General features: G+C 43.9%; 1 protein-coding gene across 3 annotated transcripts in view; it reads right to left on the bottom strand.

Annotated features, from left to right (window-relative positions):
- Positions 1-23372, bottom strand: part of LOC132834920 (PH and SEC7 domain-containing protein 1-like) — a 140635-nt gene that overhangs the window by 56291 nt on the left and 60972 nt on the right. For all 3 annotated transcript variants that reach the window (XM_060854059.1, XM_060854060.1, XM_060854061.1), the window contains 5 exons: positions 19025-19219; positions 16078-16158; positions 14661-14773; positions 8773-8831; positions 1075-1164 (listed from right to left, as the gene is read on the bottom strand). In XM_060854059.1, the coding sequence (XP_060710042.1) occupies positions 1075-1164; positions 8773-8831; positions 14661-14773; positions 16078-16158; positions 19025-19219 (538 nt within the window). The remainder of the gene's footprint in view (positions 1-1074; positions 1165-8772; positions 8832-14660; positions 14774-16077; positions 16159-19024; positions 19220-23372) is intronic.

Here is a 23372-nt window from a genome sequence, read left to right as displayed (position 1 = left end):
CATGGTAAAAACAAGGACCGCAGATGCTGGAAACCAGAGTCCAGATTAGAGTGGTGCTGGAAAAGCACAGCAGGTCAGGCAGCATCTGAGGAGCAGGGAAATCGACATTTCGGACAAAAGTCCTTCATCAGCCCTTCACATGTACCTAGATACAGTGAAAAGCTCTGTTTTGCGTGCAGTACAGGCAGATCATACCATACAAAGTGCATGAGGGTAATAGACCAGAGCGAGGAATACAGTGTTCCGGCTGCAGAGAAGACACACAAAGAGCGAGATCAACATTACATTTGAAATTTGAGGGGTCCGTTCAGAAGTCTAATATCAGAGGGGAAGAAGCTGTTCCTAAATCTGTTGGTACATGTCTATTCCTGATGAAGGGCTTTTGCCCAAAATGTCGATTTTCCTGCTCCTCGGATGCTGCCTGACCTGCTGCGCTTTTCTAGCACCACTCTAATCTAGACCCTCAACTCCTCGTGTCAGCTCCAATATCTACTCATGAGTGAAACAAAATTGGGATTTGACTTATCAGGACACCATAAACTCCTGGGAACAATGCAGGAGCAGCAGGATTGTTCATACTCCTTCAAGGCCTCATAGGCAAAGTCAAAAAAGAGAGAGAGAGAGAGAGAGCAACATGGACGCATACAGGGCCTTGTGGCAAAGGACTGAACAAATGAAACTTGTCTGGATCAGAACATTATCAACTTTGACCAACCTCCATGCCACTGAATTTGGTTAGTTTGAGCATGAAGCTAATTTCTGTCAGCATTCAGTGCAATAATGAAAAGACAGTTCCATTATTAAATGAGAGCAGTTTAATTGCATATTCCCAGAACTTAATGAAAACTGATTAGATCAGCAGCCCATGCTGCTCAATACTTTTAAACTTATACTGATGCTGCTTTCTGAGTTTGCTGGACTTGACAAGCAATTAGAATTGTGTTTTTTTTAATTAAAAATAAAGGATACTGGAAGGATTTTGATTTTAAAAAAAACTCTCAACATTACAGAAATCCCTTGTCTGGGCATGACCAGTGTCAATAAAAAGTTAATTGTTTTTCTCCGCAATCCTACCTTGAGGAGTTCCTTTGGGAAATCTTTCCCGTCATTCAGACCTTCCAGGTTCCCGATGAAATCGGAACAAGACATCCTCTTGCCGATGTTCTGTGATCAGAAAAAGGAAATTTAAGAGCTCAAGCAAAAGAGAAAGCCTCCTGAGCATGTGAGGGAACGATGAGGTAAGGAAGAGGCAGTGCCGTGGAAAAACAGAATTTCCGGCACAGAGATAGGCCATTCGGCTGAACCGGTCCCTATACTAGCAGGTCTTCCCTACAAACCTCCTACCACCACTTTTTTACCCTTTAATTCAAATCCTTTCGCAGAATGTAGGCTAAGCCAGTCTCTGGTGCTCATCCCTCACTGCCCTGGAGGAGATCATGGTGAGCTGCTCCTTTTTTGATTGGATGATTAGATTCCCGACAGTATGGAAACAGGCCCTTCAGCCCAACAAGTCCACGCTGACCCTCCGAAGAGTAACCCACCCAGTCCCATCCTCCTCTGACTGATGCCCCTAACACTATGAGCAATTTAGCATGGCCAATCCACCTGACCTGCACATCTTTGGACTGTGGGAGGAAACCGGAGCACCTGGAGGAAACCCACGCAGACACGGGGAGAACGTGCAAACTCCACAGTCACCAGAGGCCAGAATCGAACCTGGAACCCTGGTGCTGTGAGGCAGCAGTGCTAACTACTGAGCCACCATGCCACCCTTGAACCACTGCAGTCCATAGGAGGAGGCCATTCGACCCTCTGAGACATTCAATATGGTCACAACTATTTTTAAGGGCATATTTCGTATGCTTCATCACCTGATGAAGGAGCAGCACTCCGAAAGTTTGTGATTTCAAATTAACCTGTTGGACTATAACCTGTGTGACTTCTGACCTTGTCTACTCCAGTCAAATACCAGCACCTCCACATCATATTTTTAAGGTGTGAGGAGAAAGATGTTTAAAAAAAGACATGAGAGGCAATTTTACTTTAAACACGCTGCAGTTTGCGTGTGGAATGAACTCCCACAGGAAGTGGTGGATGGGGGTATAGTCACAATGTTTAAATGATATTTAGATAAGTACGGGAGTAAGAAACATTTGGAAGGAAAATCAGGCAAATGAAGGCAGATGGGACTAATTTAGTTTGGGATTATGGTGGTAGGGACGGGCTAAATATGTTGGGTCTGTTTTCTTTGCAGTGTTAAGGGCTAAGGGGTGACCTTACAGAGGTTTATAAAGTGGAGGGGCATGGATAAAATAGACAAGGTCTTTTCTCCAGGATGGAAGAGTCATAAACTGGAGGGCATAGGTTGAAGGTTAGAGGGGAAAGATTTAAAAAGGGCCCCAAGGGGCAACTTTCTCACACAGAGGGTGGTGCTTGTATGGAATGAGCTGCCAGAGGAAATCATCGAGCCTAATACCCATCCAGATGCCTTTTAAAAGTTGTAACGGTATGTGAATAGGATGCGGGCCAAGTGTTGGCAAATGGGACTAGATTAGGTTCGGATGTCTGGTTAGCACAGACGAGTTGAAATGAAAGGTCTGTTTTCGTGCTGTACACCTCTATGACTCTATGACTGGTTGGACTGAAGGATCGGTTTCTTTGCTGTGTGACTCGATGACTAATCCTTTGTCTTAGTGCCATATTTTTGCTTTCTCCCTATACCCCTTAAGGCTCTTTAAAAAAATCTAAACATTTATCCATTTGCTTCTTGAATATTTTTAATAACTTGGGCCCCCACTGCCTTCTGTGGTAGAGAATTTCACAGGTTCCCGGTCCTGTGAAGGAAGGAACTTTCCCTAAACCCAGTCCCAAATGGTCTACCCTGTATCTACAGACAGACAGTGTCCCCAGTTCTAGACCCCAACCCAGGGAAAGATCCTCCCTGCATCTAGTCTGTCCAGCTCTGTTAGAATTTTTCTTTTTATTTATTCATGGGACATGGACGTCACTGGCTAGGCTAACATTTACTGCCCATCGCTAATTGCCCAGAGGGCAGTTAAGAGTCAACCACATTCCTGTGGGTCTGGAGTCACATGTAGGCCAGATAAGAATTTCCTGAAGGACATTAGTGAACCAGAAGAATTTTTCCAACCATTGACAATGGATTCATGGTCACCATCAGATTCATAGTTCCAGGTTTTAAAAAAGAAATTAGGTTCAAATTCCACCAATTGTCATGGCAAGATTCAAACCCGGGCCCCTGGATTAACAGTCCAGCAATAATATCACTAGGCCACCACCTCACCCCCTATACCTTTCAATCTGACTTCCACTCATCCTTCCAAAAGCTCTCGTGAATATAGGATCGGTCGAACAAACCTCTCCTCACACGGACGGTCCGGCCAATTCCTGTATCAGCCCAGTGAACCTCCACTGCACTCGGTCTTGCACAAGTATATCCTTTCTGAGGTAGAGACCCCAAAACTGCAGGCAATACTCCGAGTGTGGTCTCACCAAATCTCTGTGTAACTGTAGTAAAACATCCCTACATCTGAACTCAAAAAACTCAAATAGCATTACAATGCAGGGGCACTCATCGTGCTGTCAGGGAGCAGACAACAGTGAAGGAATGGTGATATATTTCCAAGACAGAATGGTGAGTGACTGGGAGGGGAATCCGCAGGCGATGATGTTCCCATGTATTTGCTGCTTTAGTCCCTCTAGTTGAGGGTCACAGGTTTAGAAGGTGCTGTCAAACAGCATCATTTGGGCTGCTATTGTCCATCTTGTATATGATACACACTGCTGCCACTGTACTTCAGTGGTAATGAATGGTGAATAGGGCGCTAATCAAACGGGCTGCTTTTTCCTGGATTGTTGAGTGCTTTCAGCTTCTTGAGTGCTGTTGGACTCACACTCATCCAGTCAAGTGGAGAGTATGCTGTAAAACTCCTGACTTAGGCTTTGTAAATAGATGGACGCTGGGGAGTTAGGAGGTGAGTTGCTCATCAGAATTCACAGCCTCTGATTCCTTGCTCTTGCAGTGAGAGTCATGCAGCATGGAAACAGAACCTTCAGTCTAACTTGTCCATGTCGACCAGACATCCCTATCTAACCGAGTCCTATTTGCCAGAATTTGGCCCATATCCCTCTGAACTCTTCCTATTCATTTATCCATTGCCTTTTTAATGTTGTAACTGTATCCACCTCCACCACTTCCTTTGGCAGCTTGTTACATACACACATCACCCTCTGTGTGAAAAGGTTACCCCTCAGGTCCCTTTTAAATCTTTCCCCTCTCACCTCATACCTATGCTCTCTAGTTTTGGTCTCCCCTAATGTAGGAAAAGGACCCTAGCTATTCACCCTTTCTACGCCTCTCATGATTTTATAAACCTCGAGAAGGTCACCTCTCAGCCTCCGATGCTCCAGGGAAAAAAATGCTCCAGCCAATTCAGCCTCTCTCTATTACTCCAAACCTCCATCCTTTCTGCATCCTCTCAAGTTTAACCACGTCCTTCCTAATAGAAGGGTGACCAGAATTGTATGCATTATTCTACAAGTGGCCTCACCAACATCCTGTACAGCTGCAACATGACATACCAACTCCTATACTCAATGTTCTGCTCCATGTCCTCACCAATGAAGGCAAGTGTGCCAAATGCTTTCTTCATCACCCTATCTATCTCTGACTCCACTATATGGCTGATCCATCTTAGTTTATCCCCTGGGATATTGATGATGGGGGATTCCGCAATGGTAACGCAGTTGAATATGTTAAAGGAAGATGGTTAGGTCCTCCCTTTTTTTAAGAAGGTCATTGCCCAGCACTCGTATGGTGTGAATGTTACTTGTCACTTATCAGCCCAAACTTGTATTGCCCAGGCCATTGTATAAGCTTGAGCAAACATTCCCACTTCTGACTTAATGAAGTGAGGGGTGGAGAAACACCATTGATGAAGCAGCTGGAGATGACTGGGCTCAGGAGACTAGGACACCATGCTGAGGAACTCCTATCGCGATGTCTTGGGATTGAGACATTTAACTTCCACAGCCATCATCCTTTATGCTAGGCATGACATCCAGCAGTACAGAGTTTCCCCTAGAATCCTATTGACATAAAATTTGCTAGAGCTACATAGATTCCCATGCCACCTTATTGTCAAGGGCAGTCAGTATCACCTCTACTCTGGAGTTCAGTTCCCAACATCATACCTTCTCCAAGAATGCACATCCATATTGAAAAAAAACATAAAAAGAACTGGGAACCCTTGGATGAGGCTTGTATTCCCTTAAGTACAAGGTCAAGGGGTGATCTTATTGACGTGTTAAAGAGGTGTTGAGAGAGTAGATCGAGGGAAACTATTTTCTCTTCTGATAGGGGGGGACAAGCAGGAATGATCAATAAATTCCAACTAGGTTTTTCCTACAGGCTTATGCTCGAAACGTCGAATTCTATATTCCTGAGATGCTGCCTGGCCTGCTGTGCTTTGACCAGCAACACATTTGCAGCTGTGATCTCCAGCATCTGCAGACCTCATTTTTTACTTTTCCAACAGTGTTGTCAGAAAGCACTTCTTCACGGGAAAATCTGGAAGTTTCCCCATCCCCCAAAAGCTGTTTGAGGGAGGGGGAGGGGGAAGGTCAAACAAAAATGTCTTAACAGTGATTAATAGTTTTTGCTAGGCAAAGCTTAGCAACAAAAGCAGGTTGATGGAGTTAAAATACAGACCAGCTATGATCTAAATCAACGGCAGAAGAGGCTCAAGCAGTTGAATGGCCTCCCCCTGTTCTTATCCAACTTTGACTGAAAGGTATAATCAACACCTTGTTTCAGCAACGATGAGTGTTTGTTCGGAGGCCATCAATTGAAGTAGGGAGCATTTGGTTGCTATTGGTTGCAAAGTCATCAGTGAACTCACTGCTCAGATAGATTAAATTGAACTCAGCTCCTGCTGAGCTATTGTAATTCTGAAGCCCAATTACTGTGCTGCTGCTGATGGTTACTCCCAGCACAATGTAGAATTCAAATTTGTGGAGTTAGGAATTTGAAGGAATGTTAGAGATATGAGTCTTTGTCACCGCTTATTCCTTGGCCTCCAGCTAGGCCTTTATTTAGGTGATTGGCAGAATACAGTTGCTGAATCAAGGACAATGTTAAAAGCCGAATTCAGCAGGATGTGTTAACCTCTATGTGTACAAGCTATAATACCACTGCTGAAAATGTGTTGCTGGAAAAGCGCAGCAGGTCAGGCAGCATCCAAGGAGCAGGAGAATTGACATTTCGGGCATGAGCCCTTCTTCAGAGCTCTTACAAGGATGCTTATAGCGCTGTTTACCTTTGCAAGATGGTAAACAGCGTTGAGTAATCCCAGAGTGTTTTTTTTTAAGTAAGACAAAATAATCATGAGTAGATGGGGTCGGGCTCACACAGACCCAGAAGGACTTTAGTTTTCAGTGAGTTCCGTAGACACGGCTGCTGATGCTGATGGCTTGAGTTCACTGCTGCTGGAGTGAAGGCTTGGGATTAAATTCCCTACAGTGTGGAAACAGGCCCTTCGGCCCAACAAGTTCACACTGACCCTTCGAAGAGTAACCCACCCAGACCCATTTCCCTCTGACTAATACACCTAATACTATGGTCAATTTAGCACGGTCAATTCACCTGACCTGCACATCTTTGGACTGTGGGAGGAAACCAGCGCACCCAGAGGAAACCCACGCAGACACGGGGAGAATGTGCAAACTCCACACAGACAGTCGCCCGAGGCAGGAATCGAACCCAGGTCCTTGGCGCTGAGAGGCAGCATTGCTAACCACCGAGCCACCGTGCCGCCCTTAGAGTATTGACATCACTTGCCTCACAGTCTCACTACTCCCTAAGTGAAGAAGTTTCTCTCGAATTCCCTATTGGATTGCTTTATTCATGACGGGGATCTGTCTGTCACTGGCTGGGCCAGCATTTATTGCCTATCCTGAACTGCCTGGAGAAGGTGGCAGTGAGTGACCCACAATGCAGTTCAGGAGGTCCATGAGGTCTAGCTAGACCCACAACGCAGTTAAGGAGGTCCGTGAGGTCTAGATAGACCCACAAAGCAGTTAAGGAGGTTCATGAGATCTAGATAGACCCACAAAGCAGTTAAGGAGGTCCATGAGATCTAGATAGACCCACAATGTAGTTAAGGAGCGAACTCCAGGATTCTGACCCAGCAATATTGAAGGAACAGCGATATATTTCCAACTGTTGAGATGGTGAGTAGCCTGAAGTGGAACCCAAAGGTGGTGGTGCTACATGTCTCTGCTGCCCTTGTCCTTCTAGATAGAAGAGGTCGCACACTTGGAAGGTGTTGTTGAAGGAGTCTAGGGAAGTTGCTGCAGCACCTCTCGGAGATGGTAGACATCGCTGAGACTCTGCCTCAATCAATGTTGACGGTGGTGGATGGGATGCTAATCAAGTGGGGGGCTGCTTTGTCCTGGATGGTGTCGAACTTGTTGAGGTGTTGGAGCTGCATTCATTCAGGCAAGCAGGGAATATTCCATCACACCCTTGGCTTGTGCCTTGCAGGTGGTGGACAGGCTTTGGAGAGATTTATTAGATATTGGAATAGATTTATTTGTGTCGATTTTATAATTACGGCCTTTAGTTTTGAAGTTCCCATAAAAGTGAAATCATTCTCTCAATATGTATCCTATTAAACCTTTTTATTATTTTACAGATCTCTATTGGCCTCTGCAAACAGCTCACAAAAATTGATTATTCTCGCCCTTAAAAACTCAATTTGTCATCCAGTGTCTACAAACATTTACAGCAGAGAATTTCCAATTTCTTCAGCACAGATTACTTCAATCGCTACATTTAATCAAACTAAATGGGCGGCACGGTGGCACAGTGGTTAGCACTGCTGCCTCACAGCGCCTGTAGATCCGCGTTCAATTCCCGACTCAGGCGACTGACTGTGTGGAGTTTGCACGTTCTCCCCGTGTCTGCGTGGGTTTCCTCCGGGTGCTCCGGTTTCCTCCCACAGTCACAAAGATGTGCGGGTCAGGTGAATTGGCCAAGCTAAATTGCCCGTAGCGTTAGGTAAGGGGTGGGTTGCGCTTCGGCGGGTCGGTGTGGACTTGTTGGGCCGAAGGGCCTGTTTCCACACTGTAAGTCTAATCTAATCTAATCTAAATATGTGACTTTACAGTTTCTCATAGGTATTTTCTAACATTTCTATTTGTAATGCCTAATTAGTGTAATAACTCAGTAGCAGCAACAATAGGGATATCATATTTTGAAAAAAGTGAGAAGTCACATGATACCAGGTTATTATCCAACAAGTTTATTTGAAAACTTCACTTAATGAAGGAGCAATAATCTGATGTTGTGTGACTTCTGACTTTGTCTACCCCAGTTCCACACTGACCTCTCCACATTTTGAACAGACTTCTCAAATGTTAATTCTGATCTCCCTCTCTCTCTCTATCTACACCTTCTCTGCGACTGTAACTCTGTATTCTGCACTCTGTCCTGCTACCCTGATTTACTTTGTATGGTACGATCTGCCTGTATAGCATGCAAAACAATACCTTTCACTGTATCACGGTACACGTGTCAACAATAAATCAGTCAATCATCCAGGGAATAGGGAGAACGGGAAGGGGAAATAAAATGCGAGCCAGTATATGCTGGGTAAAGTAGGTCTTTGACAAGATCAAGACGCTTCTCAGAGTTATATTCTCAACGTTCTCATCCCATGCCTTGTTCCATTGCCCTCTATTGACACTTACATGTCCATGAAGATCCGTATTAAGGAGCATCAGCGCACATGTTAGTGTGTGAATACCATCTGCAGGAGAAAAAAGAAAGAGCATTACTTAGGATGGTTAGAATCCATAGCACTGGAGACAGACTCTCAAGTCAATCCCAGAGTTGAAGGAATGTCACACTGTTGTCATTCTCTCTCACTCACACTTGTATTTCATGTCAAAGCGCTATCTAGCTCATTTTTAAAAAAATATCTGTTGTTTCATGGAATGTCAGCTTGGCCGATAAGGACAGTGTTTGTAACTCTTCCCCTAACTGAGTGGCTTGCTGGACCATTTCGGAGGGTAGGTAGGATTCATTCACAAAGAAAGGTAAAATTGCCCAAGGCCAAGAGGACTCGTCTTTCGTTAGAAGTACAGTCAGTGGTGAGGGGGTCAACCTGGGGGTCACCACACCACAGGAGAGGGGAGAGGCTGAAAAGGTATAGCTTTAGTGATAGCTTCAGCCAGTGTCAGAATTGAACCTGCACTGTTGTACTACTCAGTATCACAAACCAGCCATCCTAATTAACCAATCCACATGCCATGGGTCTGGAGTCACATGTAGGCCTGACCAGGTAAGGATAGAATGTGTCCTTCCCTGAAGGACGTCAGTGAACCAGGTGGATACCAACCAGAATAATTGTCAAAGTCACAGAATCACAGAATCCCTACAGCGTGGAAAGAGGCCATTCGACCCTTCAAATCTGCACCGATCCTCCAAAGAGCACCCCACCAAGATTCAACACCCCCTCCCATCCGATCCTGCTTTTCCCTATTTCACACAGAGGGTGGTAGGTGTATGTAATGAGCTGCCAGAGAAAATGGTGTAGGCTGGTACAACTACAATATTTAAAAGGTATCTGGATGGGTCTATGAATAGGAATGATTTAGAGGGATATGAGCCAAGTGCTGGCTAGTAGGACTAAATTGGATTGGGATATCTGGTCAGTATGGGTGTTTGGATTGAAGGATCTGTTTCCACACTGTAAATCTCTATGACTATAATTCACTTAGCCTGCACTTCCAAGGCACTATGGTCAATTTAGTGCGGCCAATCCACACAATCTGCACATCTTTGAGTGTGGGAGGAAACCCACGCAGACACAGGGAAAATGTGAAAATTCCACACAGACAGTTGCCCAAGGCTGGAATCGAACCCGGGTCCCTGGCGCTGTCAGGCAGCAGGGCTAATCACTGAGCCACGATGCCATCCAAAAAGTACACACTGCCCATAACTCTCCCCATAATGAAATTGGCTTTCAATTTCCTATTTAATTCATTAGATTTAAATTCCACCAGTAGCCCTGGTGGGATCTGAGCACATTTGAGCACTGAGGCCAGTCACCTTACCACAGCCTGCACCTTCCTGTTAAATACATGTCAAGAGTACGAGGCCTCTCTTTGAAAGGATCATTTGCTCTGAAAGGACCATTTCAGTATGACATTCTCTTCCTCAAAATGCAGTGGAGGCTGGTTCTTTGAATTTATCCAAGTCAGCGTTAGATTTTTAAAATACACCAGTCATAGGGAGGAAAGTGGAGATGACAGCACAATTGAGCATTCATGTGGAGGTGCCGGTGTTGGACTGGGGTGGACAAAGTTAAAAATCAAACAATGTCAGGGTGTAGTCCTGATGAAGGAACTGCGCTCCAAAAGCTAGTACTTCCAAATAAACGTGTTGGACTATAACCTGGCATTGTGTGATTTTTAATTTTATTGACCTTTGTGAAGCCAAATAAGGGAGAACATATCAATGCCAACTTGCCCCACCTTGACAGGCTATTCCTACAGATTTTGTTTTGCTAGAAGAAAGGTTGTGAGATATCTTGGAGATGCTTAATACTATGGAAGGAGAACACACAATGGACAGTATTACATCAGTCTACAGTGATTGTGGGGCTTAGAATGAAGAGCAAATTAAATTCAAGAGGATTAGAACAGAGAGCAGGAGAAGTTATTTCAATTTGGTTTTAAACAGAGGATGGCAAAGTTGTGAAAAACACCACCACAGTCGAAGGAGAACTGCATAATAGCTTGTCACAGCATAGCAAAGTTGAAAAATGTGATGCTGGAAAAACACAGCAGGCCAGGCAGCGTCTGAGGAGCAGGAGAATCGACGTTTCGGGCATAAGCCCTTCTTCAGGAATCTTCAGGGCTTATGCCCGAAATGTCGATTCTCCTGTTCCTCAGACGCTGCCTGGCCTGCTGGGTTTTTCCAGGACCATATTTTTCAACTCTGGTCTCCAGCATCTGTGGTCCTCACTTTCTCCACAGCATAGCAAGGCTGTTTTCCGAAGAGCCGGACAACATGCAGGTTTGGGCTGGGAAGTTGCACCGAGTGCCACACAATTACCAGGCAATGACCATCGTCAACAAGTGGGAACCTAACCACCATTCCTCCACATTCAATAGTTGACATCATCATTGAATCCCCCACTATCAACATTCTGGGGCTTACCATTGACCTGAAACTGAACTGGACTAGCTACTGTGAGTACAAAGCAGATTCGAGGCTAGGAATCCTGCAGTGAGTAAACCATCTCCTGACAACTCAAAGCATGTCCCACAGGCACAAGAGTAGAGGTGTGGTGGAATATTCCCCACTTGCCTGGAGTGCAGCTCCAACAGCTGAACAGCTTGACACTACCTATGACAAAGCTGCCCAATTAATTGCCATTGCACCCACAAACATTCAAACTCTCAACCAGTATCTGCAGGATCTACAATATGCACTGCAGATATTCACCAATGCCCTTAGATAGAACCTTCTAAGCCCCTTGAAGGACTAGGGCAGCAGAAATACCAGCATGGATTTTTCAAGCAGAACTTAGTCCCACACTGTAACTTCTATATAATTCCCTCCCCAGTGTGTAAGGTATTCAATCTCTTCCATATCAGAGTCTGACCAGACTCCGTACAACAATTCAAGATCCTGCCGAACAATCTGTTTCAACATTAACCCCTCAAATCACAGAATTCAGTGAAAAATTAGGGAGACAAAACAATGCAGAACTCTGCACAGCCAAATTGTACAGAATGGCATTCGTGCAGGGAAATAGTATTGTGGTAAAAGGTCAGTTAGGATCCAGGTAATAACACAGCAGAACCGATGGGCTGAATGGTCTACTTCTGCTCCTATTTTCTACATTTCTAGAAAGGCTCCAGGACTGTGGTAGGAAGAATAATCTTGAATGTAGAAATACAGGAACAATGAATTCTTTTCCCCCATTGCACAAAGATTTAAGTTTATTTATATCAAGGGTAAAGCCGAGAGGAGTTCAAGCTGTTTCCTGTAAGAGTAAAGGGCAAGTATGGGAATGGATTTATTTAAAAGTAAAGAAGATGTACAGAACTGAGGGAGGCCATTTGGCCCATTGACAGCTGAGAAAGAGCTATCAAACCTAATGGCATTTCGGTCAGCAGCCCGATAAGTTTTTAGCAAATTCCCCACGTGTCAGAGGACTTGTGTTTTTTTAAAATGAAGGTTTTTTTAGATTAGATTACTTACAGTGTGGAAACAGGCCCTTCGGCCCAACAAGAACACACTGACGCACAACCCGCCCATACCCCTACATTTACCTCTTACCTAACACTACGGACAATTTAGCATGGCCAATTCACCTGAGCCGCACATCTTTGTGACTGTGGGAGGAAACCGGAGCACCCGGAGGAAACCCACGCAGACACGGGGAGAACGTGCAAACTCCACACAGTCAGTCGCCTGAGGCGGGAATTGAACTCGGGTCTCTTTTTTGGCTCCATCACTCTTGCAGGCAGCAAGTGCTAGATCCTCACCATCCTTAGGTCCTCTCTAATCTTCCCCCTAGTGACAATGAATCTCTCTCTCTCTTCGTTAGTGATGATTTGCTTTCTGCATTCTTGTTTAGGATGGGGGCTTCACTGGCAAGGCCAATATTTATTTGCTGTCCTTCACTAATTGCCTTTGGGTGGAATGCCTTGTGAAACCACTTCAGAGAGCAGTTAAGAGTCAACCACATTGCTGTAGGTCTGGAATCACCTGAAGCCCAGACCAGGTGAGGAAGACAGATTTCCTTCTCTAAAGGACATTAATGAAACAAATGATTTTTTACTGCTAAGGCAGTTTCCCACCTGCTTTATCCTGGCCTTTCATTTACTGTATATACTCGAGTAAAGGTCAATCTCATGCAAAAGTTGACCCCCTATTTTTCGCTAAAAAATCTGGAATTTTCCATATATCTCGTGTAAAAGTTGACCCTAGTTCTTCACAGACAACAGATCAATATTTGTAAGTCAAGGAATTATCCTGAACATAAATGTTATGAGGAAATTATTTCTTATTCGCGTTATTATGTGTTTTGATGTAAAATTCACACCAGTAGGCCGCAAAAGTTTAAGACACATCAGGTCAGAGTCAGGTGATAACTTCCCTTTGTGTGCAGCTCAGCTGAGCTCAGTTCCCTTGTAGCACTCATGAAATACAGTCGTATTACCATAATTTGTTGTGCTTTTTTTTTATTCGTTCAGAGATCAATTGGGCTTCTGCTCATGATACGGTACTTTTGACTGTAGCATGAATTTCAGCCCCTCAGTAGTATCCATGTAATAATCAACCCAATAAATTTAACCTGAAAAAATAGTCTGAAAAATTTCACTTTTATACAAGTATATCCAGTCTGTAAAGCTCAATCAGATCTCCCCTTACCCTCTTCTGCCCCAAAGAAAATAATTTCAGCCTATCCAATCATTCCTCGTTAAAGCTTTCAGCAATTCATCATTTTAAATTCTGTAAAACTAGTAAAAGGTATAGAATAGACATAAGTTTATCCGTAGCATTGCTATTTTGATCATAATCACACTTTTTGCTCAAAAAACGCTGGCATGTCTATCTTCTTAGCTTTATTTCTTATTTTCCTAACTTATACAATGTATATCTGTAATGTAGTGTCACTAACTTTCTTTATTTTCTCAATTATTTTGTAGCTAAGGTTTGTGCCCAGTACCGAAGATGGTTGTATACATGTTGTATACTTCTCACTGTATTCAAAGTTCTTTTGAAACTTGAGCACAGATATGGCAACTGTACCATTCAAGATCGGAGACGGTTACCCGAGAATGGTGAACTCAGCCCGGACAATTACAAAGGCCAAACTCCCATCTATTGAATCCATCTACCAGGCCCGCTGTCAAGGAAAGGCTGCCAGCGTTCTCAAAGATCCATCCCACCCTGGCAATGTTTTTCCACAACATCTACCAGTGGGGAGAAGGTACAGAAGCCTGAGCACACACACCAGCCGGTTTTGTACCAGTTTCTACCTTACTGTTGTTAGCACTGCTGCCTCACAGCATCAAGGACCCGGGTTCAATTCCAGCCTCAGGTCTCTGTCTGTGTGTATTGTGCACGTTCTTCCAATGTCTGCGTGGGTTTCCTCCAGGTTCTCCAGTTTCCTCCCAAAGATGTGCAGGTTAGGTAGATAGGCCACGGGGAATACGGGGATGGGTCCAGGGGCAATGCTGTTTGGAGGGTCGGCATGAACTTGATGGGCCGAATAGGCTGCTCCCACACTGTAGGGATTCTAACAGGGAAGATCTCCCAACAGTGGGGTTGTAATGTAGAAATTGACAATATAAATATTTAAAGGCTCTACAAATGGCCATTTTTACATTTGAAGGCCATTAAGTTTAAGGCTCCGTTCCCCATTCTAGCAGGAAATGATCCCTCCTTACCTCTGTTCTCCCTAGTTGGCCATCCAGAGGGATCCGCACTGTACTGTCTCCCTGCCCATCGCTATGATGCATTTACCGTCTCACCCTCTCAATCCTCAGTCTGCCTCAGCATCACCTACTTCCTTCGACTCCCGAACCTTAATTGGTGCAGAGACTGAACCTACCCTCTGCAGATATGGCCTCGGGATTGCACTGGTGGTATCTATGTGAAAAGTGGATCAGCACTCGCTCCCGCTCCTGCGTCTCTCCCATTAGTGCAAACTCCTTCAAGAAAGCTCTGCAAAGAGACAACCAAGACCAAGGTTTAATCACATATTAAAATCATGAGCAGGTACCTGTACTCTGCTGGCAGAAAGAAACATGATCAGGCATTGTGTTCTTTCTGAAGAAAACAAAAGCCCAGCAACAATAAGGGTGCACTCTCTATGGCAACATCTCAACCAACCTGAGTGAACTTGCCAACCAATCAGCAGCCTTTTCTCATGCAGTGTAAATTGTTGTTCCCTTTGAAATTTGGCATTCTTGTAGAAGTCCAGATGAGAGCAAGATGAAAGATTTGACAACATGCCTCTTTTATCCACAATATATGAGTTTGGTAGGACCAGTTATTAGTATTAAAATCACTTCATTCTCTCTCAACTGGCCCAACATTGGAAAAGGTTTGTGTGCTGCACGTGTGCAGGAGATGGTACTTGGAGGGCCAGGTCATAGAGTCAAAGATATACAACATGGAAACAGTCCTTTCGGTCCAACTCGTCCATGCCGACCAGCTATCATAACCTAATTTAGTCCATATCCCTCTAAGCCCTTGCTATTCATATACCCATCCAAATGCCTTTTATATGCTGTAATTGAACCAGACTTCCCCAGTTCCTCTGGCATACACACACCACCCTCTGTGTGAAAACAATTGCCCTTAGGTCCCTTTTAAATTTTCCCCTCTCACCTTAAATCTGTGCCCTCTAATTCTGGACTCCCCCACCCCAGGGAAAGGACCTTGTCTATTTACCCTATCCATGCCCCTCATGATTTTATAAACCTCTTCATGATCACCCCTCAGCCTCTGACACTCCAGGGAAAACAGTCCTAACCTATTCAGTCTCTCTCTGTATGTCAAATCCTCCAACCCTGGCATCATCCTTGTTAATCTTTTCTGAACCCTTTCAAGTTTCACAACATCCTTCTGATAGGAAGGAGCCCAGAACTGCACACAGTATTCCAAAAGTGGCCTAACCAATGCCCTGTACAGCTGCAACAAGACCTCCCAACTCCTGTACTCAATACTCTGACCAATAAAGGAAAGTATACCAAATGCCTTCTTTCACTATCCTATCTACCTGCAACTCCACTTTCAAGGAGCTATGAACCTGCACTCCAAGGTCTCTTTGTTCAGCAATACATCCCAGTATTGATTACAAATTTTATTTATCTAACTATTTTAACCAGGATTTAAAAATCCTGAATATGTATGACTTTTTATGGAGATCTTTATTAGACACTTTAACATAAAAGACTTAAAACAGACTTATCTGGGTTTTGAAAGTTATTAGACACAGACAATGACCCTCCGGTCTCTCTTACCTCAGAGCCTGATCTAGATTCATCCCCGTGAAGTCAAAAAACCTCAGGTATTCCTCAGCCACCATCTTACTGAAGTCGTTACTGAAACGAGAATAGGAGGAGAGTGAAAAGAGGAGATGAGAAATGAGCAGCAGAGGAGAGAGAGAAAAAGACAGAGAGGAAAGAACGAAAGAGCGAGACGCTGCGAAAGTTTGAGCTGCAATGAAGCTCGTTTACAAATCGTTAAAACCAGCTCAAAGTGCACCCTTTTTGAGGGTCATAGATTCCTTAGTGTGTGGAAGCAGGCCATTTGGCCCAGTGTGTCCACACCAACAATCCAAACAGCATCCCATCCAGACCCACCCCCACCCTCTAACTCTGCATTTCCCATGGCTAAACCACCTAGCCTGCACATCCCTAGACACTGCGGGTTATTTAGCATGGGCAATGCACCTAACCTGCACATCTTTGGACTTTGGGAGGAAACCAGAGCACCTGGAGGAAATCCATACAGACACGGGGAGAATGTGCAAATTCCACACAGACTGCCCGAGGCTGGAATTGAACCTGGGCTCCTCGTGCTGTGAGGTACAGGTGCTAACCACTAAGCCTAAGAGGCTTTGCATTTGCATTAAAACTCATTTGAAAATGCCAAACCCAAAATGTGGCTTGAACTAGCATTTTGAAACAGAACATTTTTTTAAAAAAATGAAAATGCGCTTGACATTACCCTGTAACATTTAAGAGTTTTTAAAAAGTGCAGCTTAAATGGGGATTATCACAAAAATAAGTCAAGTTTTATCACTGTCGCAACCTGTAAGCCAATTTGACATGACCAGAAATTCCTGTTAAAATCTATGGTGAATCATTCACTACAGAGGCACAGTGCTGAGTAAAAGTTGTGTTCAAATTTCTAACAGCATCCTGTGCCTAAAGGACCCAGCTTAATTTTTACAGCCTCCTTAAAAAGACTGTAAATAGGTGTTTAATGGAAAGGCACATTGGTAATTATTGATTCTGGGAGGATTACATTTTGGACAGGGGCTATCCTCAGCACTGTGATTTTTTTTAGACTAGTGTACGTGATTGCTGAAACCCAAGCTGCATCGAATGTAACTTGCACTTAAAATTCCTCTTAACATTTTACACCGGCTGTGTCGAGACAGACAGAATTCTGCTGTCTATCCAATTTTTTGGTGTGTGTGTGTGTGTGTGTGTGTGTGTGTGTGTGTGTGTGTGTGTGTGTGTGTGTGTGTGTGTGTGAGAGAGAGAGCGCAGAGGGAGAAGGGGAGAGGGAGAGGAGCAGGAGAGAGGGAGGGGGGAGAGGGAGAGGGTGTGTGAGTGTGTATGATTTCACAGGGTAGAAGAGGATATGAAAGACAAGTTGCCAGTGGGGCAGAGAGAGTGAGAGAGAGAGAGAATCACAGAGGCAAAAATTTGTTTAAAACATTCACGAACAGGAATTGTGGATCCAGTGAAGAAACCAAAAATGGGAAAGGGATTCAACAAAAGGAAGAAAAGCACAGGAAAAAGTGAAACATGAAACAGCGACGGGTCTAAAATGAGAGAGGAGACACCAGTAAATAGAAAAGTGATGTGGAATTATACAACACGTGTAATGAAGGCACTTAGAAGGATAGAACGGGAGTAAGTAATAGAAAGTGAACAGGAGAAAGGATGGCAGAAAGTTAAAAAGTGGCAGAAAAGAGAGGAGAGAAAAGGAGGAACAGCAGAGGAGTAAAAGAAAAAGAAAGATAAAAAGGAGAGAAAGCAGAGAGTGAGTGAAAGGGAATAAATGGAAAATCATCACAACTTGTTCGAGACATTTTAAAACATTGATACAGCAGCACCCTCTCTTGGTGTGATAGGGTAAACTGGAGCTGTATAAAACCCATGTACTGGTTTCTTAACAGTCTGAACCTGTTTGGACAGTTTGTATAACAATAATATGTGACTAAAGGCATAATCCAGATTAAATAACTATCCTGAAACTGCAACACATTTCCTGTTGTTCCTGTGTGTTTTTAATGATCTGCCTCAGGCGACCGCCTCAGGCGACTGACTGTGTGGAGTTTGCACGTTCTCCCCGTGTCTGCGTGGGTTTCCTCTGGGTGCTCCGGTTTCCTCCCACATTCCAAAGATGTGCGGGTCAGGTGAATTGGCCAGGATAAATTGCCCGTAGTGTTAGGTAAGGGGTAAATGTAGGGGTATGGGTGGGTTGCGCTTCGGCGGGTCGGTGTGGACTTGTTGGGCCGAAGGGCCTGTTTCCACACTAAGTAATCTAATCTAAAATCTGCTCTCTTTGTTTTGTCCTCCAAGAATGGAGCAGAAACCAGAGTGTGGAGTGCACTGCACCACAATCATATCTTGTTACTTTGCCTGTCTTAATGCTTGTTACTTTTCAGCAGACAGCGGGCAATGATCTAAGGGCTGCATGAAAAGTGCTGACATTTCTGGCTCAGGTTCTATTGCATACACTTCTCTTTTTAGAACCCCTTTCTCGCACATAAAAATATTTTAAGAAGGAACAGGAGTAGGCCATTCAGCCCCTCTTGCCATTCTATAAGATCATGGCTGATCTGCCCACGGCCTTGACTCCTTACTGTGACAGTTCCTCATGGCTCTCAATGCCTCAAGCTTTCAAAACTCTAGGCACCTCCCACGATGGAAACATCTGCTCTTGTCAAGTTCCCTCAGAATCTTGTACGTTTCAATAGGATCACCCCTCACTCTTCTAATTAACAATAAAGGCCTAACCGGTTTAGATGCTCTTGATAAGTCAATCCCTCCAATCCAGGAATTGGCCTCAGTGAATCTCTTTGGAACTGCCTCCAATGCAGTACAGCCTTTCTTATATGTAGAGACCCAGACAGTGCACAGTGTCCCAAGTGTGATCTCACCTACAATTGGAGCAACAATTGTATTGCCAGTCTCTCTCCTCCCCCTGCCTCTTTCAGCAACCACTCACTTCTTGCCCAGATGTCGAGCCACATCGGATCTCTTGAACCCATCCAGGTAGTAGAGACGCTTGGCCAATCGCTTGGCAGCTTCCTGGTCAGTCTTGTTTCCATTGGCCAAAGTGTCAGTGCTCCCCAACGCCAACTGCTCGGTGCTGTCCATCTCGGACTCTGAGTCCATCACCAAGTGGTTCAAATTGCTGTCGCTGGAATAAACAAAGCACATCTGAAAAGAATGGGTAAAATCCACTAGGCAGCATCATGAGCATTTCCCAGGCAAATATACATCATTCACAAGCTATACATCGGTCTCATTAACACTTAACGATGCACTTTGTTAGAAGTCTCAAAATATTGGCCTAAAGAGCTCCTTAAGACACAACTAAAGACACCACGTCTGCTATGTAAGCAAGACCAGAAACCATTCCATGTACAGCAAGATTCCAATGAAACTAGTGACATGAGGTAAAGTCGACATAGTCCCATTGGACTGAGAGAGACGATGGGTGGTGATTTAACCCGAGGGTCACCACACCTCGGGGGTGAAGGGAGAGGGTGCGAAGGTGGGACCTTCAAGGTCACCTCAGCCGGTGCGGGGATTCAACCCACACCGTTGATGTCACTCTGCATTACAAACCAGCCATCCAGACACTGAGTTAACCCGATAAAGTCTCACCATTTGTTGGGGATAAGTTCTTCAAACACGCTATTTTTGCGAACAGTGAACATGGCAGACGGTGCATGCACAATAAGAGCCATATGGGCACCTTTTAGTATAGAAAGTACATGCTCCTTAAATGTTTTTTTTCTTATAAACTGTGAATAAGCCAAAATTAGGGTACTCAGTGGGTGACAAGCTGCCCTGTAGGTTTTGCATAGACAACCAAACTCATAAAAGGTGGACAAATAAATGGCAAGATTGGACTGTGAGGGATCAAACATTTTATTTATGACACGTTAGGCTGCTGGATGACAGAATATTGGTTGAGAGAAATCCCTGCCAAATATTTCAATGACTCCACGAAACCTTTAATTCCAGTCAAAGTGTGGGAGGACAATACTCTCTCCAATGACAGAGCATGGACTATATATAAACCTCCAAGACAGAAATTATGCAGATAATTCTTATGTTGTACACAAATATATCATTCCCGTTCAATCAAATATTCAAAACATTAATTGTCTGACAAGGAAAATGAGACAGATTATTAACATATTCAAGGAAATACTGTCACTTTAAAGACAATGCAGGGATCGTTGATTACTAAAGCGTTGTGTTAAACAACTGATTAATGGGGTGAAATTGAAATGGTGTACATATCTCTCAAACATGCTGTAGAATTCATTACTCAGATGTCAAGGTTTTATTCTGATGTTGTAGGTGCTTAGAAGGTGTGTTCCACAAAGCAAAGTTTGCATAACAAGCACATTCCACAGGATGCAGTCTTAAAGAATATTGTTGAAAAAACACCCCATTATGTCAAAGCTTTTCAACTTGCACTCATCAGGAACAATTGGCAAGAATATCTGTTTGAAATGGTCTACTCCCAGCTTATCCTTCCACAAACTGGTATCAATTGAAGGCACCGAATCCTTAAAAGCATGACCAGCTGATCAGGTGAATGAATGCTGCAGGATTCTGAGTGATTTCTCCCATTTTTTACATGTGTACAAACATCTAGCAGCATTGCGAGACCTCAAGGGCAATCTGGACACACCTTTAAGCCTGACAAAAGGGAGAGGAATAGTCACCCTTAATAAGCATGACTGAGTCAACAGAACGCATCCATTCTCAACAACAGGTCTAAATTTACATCCAATGAACCAGCCACCTAGCAGGACTGTACAGACTTAACAAAATCCACTAAAAACACACGAGTTGGAGTTATGTAAGAGTAGCAAGGTCCTAGGTAAATAGAGTAACTTTATTTGTCAATTCTACATTGGTACAATAAAAACAAGACAACGTCCCTCCAGGACCAAGGTGCTTTATGAACACACAGACTACACAAGAGTACAGTCACACACAGGGCAGCATAAAGTGCACAGAGAAGTGCAAAACATGCAGGACAGCACAGTAATTCCTGACAAGACATTAGGCACAGTGGTGGACAAATTACAATGGAACAATGAATGATCATCAATAAAACATTGTTTTAGCAGCAATTCAAAAAGTTGTCTGAAAATTACAAATGGAATAGAGTGCGATCATACAGTGATAAGGAGCCTGATGGCTTGGGGGTAGACACTTTTGCACAGTCTGGCCGTGAGAGACTGAATGCTCTGATAGCTTCTGCCAGATGGCAGGAGGGAGAAGAATTTGAATGAGGGATGCGTGGGGTCATCCACAATGCTGTTAAGCCTTGCAGATAGATGCAGCATGTGGTGTAAAGATAATTTATATGACAGGATACAATCCTCACGGTCTATGACATCCATGCAAGTATGGGATGCCTGATGCATATAAGTGATATCCCCAAGTGAGGAAGGGTATATATAAAACACATTCTGCGTTGCAGGTTTCAAAATAGAGTCAGATGGATGGATCAGTTCTGCAAAGGTAATTTTGTTTTAAACAGGTCAGAAAGTCATTTGTAAAAGACCTAACTGCATCAACTGCAAGAAATCATCTGACTGCAGTTAAGTCCTGACAGGACCTGTGTAATATTTATGGATCAAATATTTAGAGTCGCAGAGATTGGGAATGCAGAAACAGATCTTTCGGTCCAACTTGTCCACACTGACCTCATATTCTAAATTAATCTAGTTCCATTTGCCAACGCTTGGCCCATATTCCTCTAAACCCTTCCTATTCATATACCCATTGAAATGCCTTTTAAATGTTGTAATTGTACCAGCCTCCACCATTTCCTATGGGTGCTCATTCCATGATGAGAAACAGCAATATTGAAACATACAAGATTCTTAGGGGGCTTGATATGGATAGATCATTTCTCCTTTCGAAGCGTTTGGTACCGGAGGGCTCCACCTCAGAGTAAGGGCTCATACATTTATGATAGACATGATGTGGAGGAGCTGGTATTGGACTGGGGTGGACAAAATTAAAAATCACACAACACCAGGTTTGGTCCAACAGGTTTATTTGAAAGTACAAGCTTTCAGAGCACTGCTCCTTCATCAGGGTAGCTAGCTACCTGACAAAAGAGCAGCGCTCCAAAAACTTGTACTCTCAAATAAACCATTAGACTATTTATGGCAGAAACAAGGAGCAATTTTGTCTCCCAGAAGGTAGTGAATCTGTCGAATTTTTTTAGCCATAAAGAACTGTCAAGGCTGATGTTAAGCATGTTCAAGACTGTTAGATGTTTAATCCGCATGAGAATCATGGGGGTAAAAGACAGCAAAGTGAAATTGAGGATTATCAGATCGGCCATGATCCCATTGAATGGTGGAGCAGATTAGATGGGCCAATTGGCCTAATACTATGGTCTCATGATCTTACAATAGCTTTTGCCTCTACCGGAGACAGCTACAAGGCGTCTCATTTTATCTTCTCATTTGAAAGACTGCACCTTTGACAGTGCAGCACTACCCCTCAGTACTGCATCTAGATTACGCTCTCAAATCACCAGAATGGGTCTTAAACCGATGGTTTCCACTTCAGAGATTGACCACTGAGTCAAGACTGACATAGTATTGTTGTGTTATTATGAAGGATAGATATTATTACCAGGAGTATTGGATCATCCTATAGACCTTACTGCCTGAATCTAAGGAGTTTTGGCAATTATAATTTTACAAGGAATTCCAATTCTTGAAGCATTTTCAAAAGAAACTACAAACGGACTACTGAATTCTGTTTTCTCTACTCACTCCAGTCAGATCCATCTCCTTTTCCCCACGAGCACTGACCTCCTGACCATGCAAGTCCCACCTACTTATTGCTTGCACACGCTGCCTTATCTGAAACCAGAGCCTCGTCAAACTCTTCCACTCTCCTTCCATCAGAATGTCAGCTCAGCCCTGAAGCAGTTCCCTTCTCTTCCAGATCACGACTTTGATCCCGTACAGTTTCCTGTTCTATCTTCTCCTTTCTACATCGTTGACTATAGAATATTAACAAGCAGCACCCCAATACATGAATGTGAACAGCTAAGGAGCCATCTTGAGCTCTTTTCACCTGGAGTGGAGTGAAAGAGGCATAACTACTTACAGTTGACTCTATTCTCGGCATTACCTGCTAATGCTGCAGTCAGTCATCAACATTATTAAGCACAGAAGAGGCAGAGTTAAGTCCAGGGAGCATCCACAAATCTTTCATATAATTTCTTCATGGATTAGGCCACACGCACGTGACAGTAAGTCAGTTGCCAAGCAAAGAGAGGGCCAGCTCCAGCT

Source organism: Hemiscyllium ocellatum, chromosome 43 (genome assembly GCF_020745735.1).
Source record: "Hemiscyllium ocellatum isolate sHemOce1 chromosome 43, sHemOce1.pat.X.cur, whole genome shotgun sequence".
NCBI lineage: Eukaryota > Metazoa > Chordata > Chondrichthyes > Orectolobiformes > Hemiscylliidae > Hemiscyllium > Hemiscyllium ocellatum.
Note: the sequence above shows the minus strand (reverse complement) of the source record. Positions and strands in the feature narration are given on the sequence as shown.